Source organism: Malania oleifera, chromosome 5 (assembly GCF_029873635.1).
Source record: "Malania oleifera isolate guangnan ecotype guangnan chromosome 5, ASM2987363v1, whole genome shotgun sequence".
Classification (NCBI taxonomy): Eukaryota; Viridiplantae; Streptophyta; class Magnoliopsida; order Santalales; family Ximeniaceae; genus Malania; species Malania oleifera.
In genome coordinates, this window is record NC_080421.1 from 101,852,110 (window position 1) to 101,857,986 (window position 5,877).

At 37.5% G+C, this 5,877-nt stretch overlaps 1 protein-coding gene across 1 annotated transcript; it reads right to left on the reverse strand.

Moving 5' to 3' along the window:
* Positions 1–419: 419 nt before the first annotated feature.
* On the reverse strand, positions 420–4,240 carry LOC131155580 (uncharacterized). Its single transcript, XM_058108805.1, has 3 exons — positions 3,536–4,240; positions 1,234–1,475; positions 420–780 (listed from the first exon to the last, which is right to left on the reverse strand). The coding sequence occupies exons 1-3, from the start codon at positions 4,049–4,051 to the stop codon at positions 534–536; spliced, it is 1,005 nt and encodes a 334-aa protein (XP_057964788.1). The 5' UTR covers positions 4,052–4,240; the 3' UTR covers positions 420–533.
* Between the last annotated feature and the right edge of the window lie 1,637 nt (positions 4,241–5,877).

Below are 5,877 nucleotides of genomic sequence, written 5' to 3' on the forward strand. Positions count from 1 at the left end.
ATTGACACCTTGCTTGCTTAGCTTGTTATTCAGTTCCACATTTTCCTCTATATTCGTCTTGTTATTGAATTCATGCTATGGTTGTTTTGAGTTAATGCCCAGATAATGCCTACTTTTATAATTAATAAGCCCATTACAGTTTACTAAACTTAATTCAGCCATATTATACAAGCTTGTAAACAAATCTATTAAACAAGCTCAACTAAGCCACTCTCGATCTGAACCCATTATTGTTTAGGTGTCATTCATTTCCAATCATAGAACATAATATATTCATATGATTCCAGTCCTTAAACTCAACAATTGCATCCAATAGAGTAAAAAATATACTAAATGGTAGCTCGGTGGATCTGTCTTTGGATAAATCTACCTGTTTCAATGCATCAAAATCACTTGCCTCAACTATTGCGACAGCAGGATAAGAACCGTCATTCATATTCCTTAATCCATAGATAAACCACCACCCTTCTTCCACATGCATCTCAAGATAATAAACTTAATACAAGAAAGACAAACAAAGATTAAGCACAGATTTAAAACTTCTGGATGAAGTCTAAAATGTGTGCATTGATTTCATCAGGCTTTTCTTGGTTGATAAAATGACCTACTCCTTCCATTATCACAACTTCCTCCAACAATGGCACATCCTTCTTGAAGCCTCCACTCTGCATGTATTCCTTCACACCTGGGGTGTTGTATGTAAGGTCCAGGTCCCCAACAATAAACTTAGTTGGAACTTTCACTTGTGCTCCAGTCCATGCTGCTGTGAGCTCCCAGTTTCTGCAAAAATGAAACACAACCCGCAATGGCCGGAAGGAGCAAACAAATGTATTAGACCCTAAAACTGTTCCAAAATGGAAAGGCTAAATCGAGATAAGAGAGTCGTTTTATGCATAGAAGTTGTTCTTAATATATGATTCAAGCAATATGTGTGTCTCGGTTCTATTGCCTAGATCGAATTTCATCTTCTTCAAAGCAGTACATGCTGGGAAAAAGCAATAAATTTCAGCACATAACAATGGAATGCACAGGAGGTGAATTCTTCTATTCCCGTAAGAAATGATTTATCATCTAAGGCACAGAAGGTGGAATCTCTTATGAACATTTAGGATATGGTGTTTTGAAATTTGATTCATCATTTGGGTGGAAAAGTTTCTCATCTATTGTCTATAATCTATTCTGTGTGCTATGCAATTCACATATTACAATTCAAAAAGTTTGCAGAAGACATACAGATCGAGACAGCGATAGTAGTTGAGTCCTCCAGTGAAGCCCTTCTGGCTAAATTTGCTGGCATAGTAGTTGGCATCTTCTTCTGAGAGCCAAGAGGGTGAGGTAACCGGGTCATTGGGTGAACCTCCAAATCCGTTTTCCTTCGGCACACAGAGCGGACGTGGATCTCGAAGCGAGAAAAATTTCTTGATCATGTTTACAGTGCTGTGGCGAGCAAACTCTTCTTCTGCTTCACCAGGTTTCTGCAGCACAATTGGCAATAAGAAGACTAAGAAAAATGGATTTGTTCACAAAGTTTGCGAACCAGGGAAACTTTCTAATTAGCATGGACTAACAGTAAATCAACAAGGACAATTAAAAGGGATTTGAATCACTATGACAACCAAGAACAAATTAACATCTGAGACAATGAACAATTGAGAGCACAATTTACCCTCTCGGGTACAATAACAACACAGAATCTGACTAGTTTTCCCCCTTGCCTAGGCACATACATTTAATTCCAAAAGACATATAATTTTGACTTCAAAAAAAGATGAAAAAAAAAATTTTAATCATAGAACTGTTAGGGTGTGGCTTGTATTGGAGTTGGCAGCCGCACCACCCGGCCGCAATCGTTGATGTTGGAAATCGATGGCCGCCGAACTCTGCCTATCATGCTGACTTTCAGCCACCAACTATTGACTTCTTACCCCCCATCCATGTATAAATATATGTGAGTTGCGTGCTGGTGTGTGCAGAACAGTGGGAAGTGCAGAGTTGTTAGGTGTGCAGAAGCTGCGTGTGTAGTGTGTGAGGCAGAGGGTGTGTTGTGAGAAAGAGAGAGAGAGAGTTAGAGTTGAGGGCAGTAGTCTCCTCCTCCTCCTTATAATTCTCGCGGTTATAATGAATTGGTGTGTGCTCCGTGGGTGTAGGTCGATTGGACCGAACCACGTAAATTCAGTGTTGTATTGTGATTGTTTATTTTGCTTATGCGATTGTTGCTCATAGATCCACACCCAACAAGAACTTTGCTACAAGAGGCTGAAAATTTTACGAGACTTTAAGTTGTACTTAGGAACATGAATTTCTGATTTTGAATTTAAATTTTAAGAGTTGAGATACAAATCAATACGGTTGGGGTACTGAATTTAATCTAAAACCCACATAAAATAAAATTTAAAGTTCAAATTTCAAAATTCCAAACTTGGAGTTTGAGTAATTATAAACCATTTTTGGATGCAAAGATTCATAATTTGTGGGTTTGCATTATTTCCCACTTTGAATTTAGCATCAATTTTCTTTCCTTATGCGGTGGGGGTTGAAGTGTATTAGGTTGATAACATTGTTACTTGAAAATTTGTTATTCTTTTGAAAAATCATCACATTCATTGTTACAATAATGTATATATTCAATGTTAATACAAGACAACAAAATTTGGGGTATCAGAATATTTGTATCGAAAGCTATTTGGAATTAGCGGTGGGATGACTCACATATGAAATTTGTTCCTCATGTTACTTATGAGACTTTTGGGAATTATTAAAGGATGAGTTATGAAGTCTTCGCACAAATTTAGAGAAGGCGAATTTATTGGCTTGTCAAGGCGAGGGTGGCAACACGAAAAAATATTTTGTAAGTGATGTGCTGTCGAGTAAAATGAGAGACCTCATTCGTATGAATAAAATGAGTATTTGATTTTTCTACTATTTATGTTTGCAAGTAATTGAGGCAATTTGTTTATGCTTGTTTGTGTGTTTGTTTGTTTGTTTGTTTTATTTTTTCAATTACATATTGGTTTAGATTGTTTTTAGTTGGATAATAGCACTGGTTATTTTAGTATTGATTTTTATGCATGTGATGGTTTTAATAATTTAGTTATAAATTCCATGTGTTTCGATTGCAATCAAGGCAATAAGTAAAATTGGAGTACTTTTTCCCACGCTGCCCACAAGGAAGGATACTGCTCATTAATGATTCTCGCGAGATGGGACCTAGGGTTTTGACTTATTGCTATGCCAAATTCCAAAACATAATCTTACAAATCTAAAAAGCAGAGGTTGTTGATGTCTGAATGAAAAGGATACTTTGTGAACACTCACTCCACCGACCGCGACATTCCAATTAAAGGTTTTGCTTTTAATAAATTTTAAAAATATATTTTGTATTTCTTTGAAGAGCATAATTTTAAGTACTTAATTTGGATTTGTATTGATATAATACAAAATATTATTAGATTTTGTCAATTCACACACATACAAATTTAAATTTCAAAACAGGTTATAATAATTATACTAAGAATTAAGAAGAAAAAAAAAAGACCTGAAATCTGCAGATATAGTAATCATCACCGAGAGCAGCGCGCATGGATTCCAAGGGCTTGTGCAGGGGACTGCGAGGGCGAAAGGGAACGGTGAGGCTGACGTGAGCGGCAACCCGATCGGGGCGGAAGAGGCAGAAGTACCAGGCGACGACGGCCCCCCAGTCGTGGGCGACGACGAAGACCTTCTCCAGCCCCAGTGCGTCCAGGAGCCCCACCAGGTCGCCCGCGATGTGGAGCACCGAGTACGCGGCGGCGGACGGCGGGGCGTCGGAGTCGCCGTAGCCGCGGAGGTCGGGGGCGAGGGCGCGATAGCCGCGGGAGGCGAGGAAGACCATCTGGTGACGCCAGGAGTACCAGAGCTCAGGGAAGCCATGAACGAGGAGCACCGCCGGCCCTTCTCCTATCTCCGCCACGTGCATGTTTATGCCGTTCGTCCTCACCGTCCTGTGCTCTATCTTCTCCATCCCTCCCTCTCTCTGTGTGTGCTTACACTTCACACTGTCTGAGCTCCTCATACCTTGGGTGGATATTTATAGTTGAAATCAGTTTGGAGCTTTGTCGTCCTGTGAGCGCGAGTGAGCGAGCGAGAGAGAAGAATGGGGACTTAGATGCAAATTTGTCGTTTCTAAGGGGCATTACTGGAAGTATGCGTGTTGGTAAAAAAATAGAGTCTTCAATGCAACAACAGTTCATGTCCCCCTCGCAATTCAAATATTCAATGCGTCGAATCCCACTTCATCTGTTTTAGATAAGATAAATAATTGCACGAATATATAATCAGACCTAAACCAGCGGCTCTTTAAGTCAAAATAACTTTTATAATTTTCAAATATTCTTGTTTTTTAAAGGACATTCAATTTGAATATATTTAATCAAATTCATTAGGTTATACAAAACAGTAAGGTTAACAAGTTAATGGTAAGATTTTTCACCTTACAAGGATATAGGGAGAATCATTATTGTACACACAATTTTATTCTTATTTTTTATGCATTGCAAACAAGCGAGCCAATAAAGTCAAACTAACTTTTATTATTTTTAAACTTTCGTTTCTTAATCGAATTCAAACAAAATTTGAATACACTCAATCAACTTCTTTAATTTATATAAATCAATACGGTTACGACTTCATTAATTTATTAAATCAATAAGGTTAACAAGTTAGTCACAAGATTTTTCGTTTTACAAGAAAAGAGGGAGAATCATCATAGTATACAATTCATTTTGTTATTTATATAGAGTAATTGTTTCCTTGCACTCTGCCCTATAGCATCAATTTTTTACCCTACTATAGTGGTTTAAATTTAATGTCACAATTATATAATATGTGACTTATATTGAGTGAAACACATATATAGAGAAAACAGGTTGAAGAAAACAAGGAAGCTAGTCTAAAGAAAACCGTCGGTGATTTTCAATAGGTACATCTACGATCTTGTTCAACATCAAATTATTTTTTATAGACTGAGATGATTAATAGGTTAGGTGTGCGGGGGGAACACCCCCACGGTACGGTACAGGGGTATTTGAGAAAATTTTCTATTACCTCTATACAACAAGGGTTAGTATTAATACATATGATGTAATCCTACTTTTGATGATAGTGAAATTCAGCCGCCGTTTGCTCCCATGGACGTAGGCATCCTGTCAAATAATGTTAAATCTGTGTATTTTATTGCTTTCTTTATCTTTGTGTTTTTCCATATCATTCATCACAATTGTCGCACGTTTTTCCCCAACAATTGGTATCAGAGCCCAGGTTACGATGTTTGAGATTTCTTCTAGGAAGTTAAACATGGTCAAGTTTGATGGATCTAGAAATTTTGGATTATAGTAGAAGAGGGTCAAGGATTTGTTAGTTCAGTAGACCATGGTGAAGGTGTTATACAGAAAGCAGTTGGAAGGCATGTACGACACTAATTGGAAGGAACTGGAAGTTGTGGCAACTATCAGGCTTTGTCTGGCTGATGACGTGATGTATCACGTCATGGATAAGGAATCATCGATGACAATTTGGTTGAAATTGGAAAGTCGGTATATGTCCAAGTCGTTGATGAACAAACTTTATTTTAAACAGAAACTATATGTGTTGACTCTATGAGTCAAATCTTGTTTTGATAATGACAAATCACTTGGTATTTGACCTATGCAATTGAATTTGTGAGCAAGATCATGATTTAGAATGCATGAATGGTAAACCTGTATGGAAGCTATGAGGAACCTAAAGTAGATATCACTTGACTTAATCCATGGAATTAGAAGAATAAAAAGATGAGGAAACAAGTTTCAAGTTCAAGATTTTCAATGGAAATAGGTATTTAGATTTGAATATATTTACATA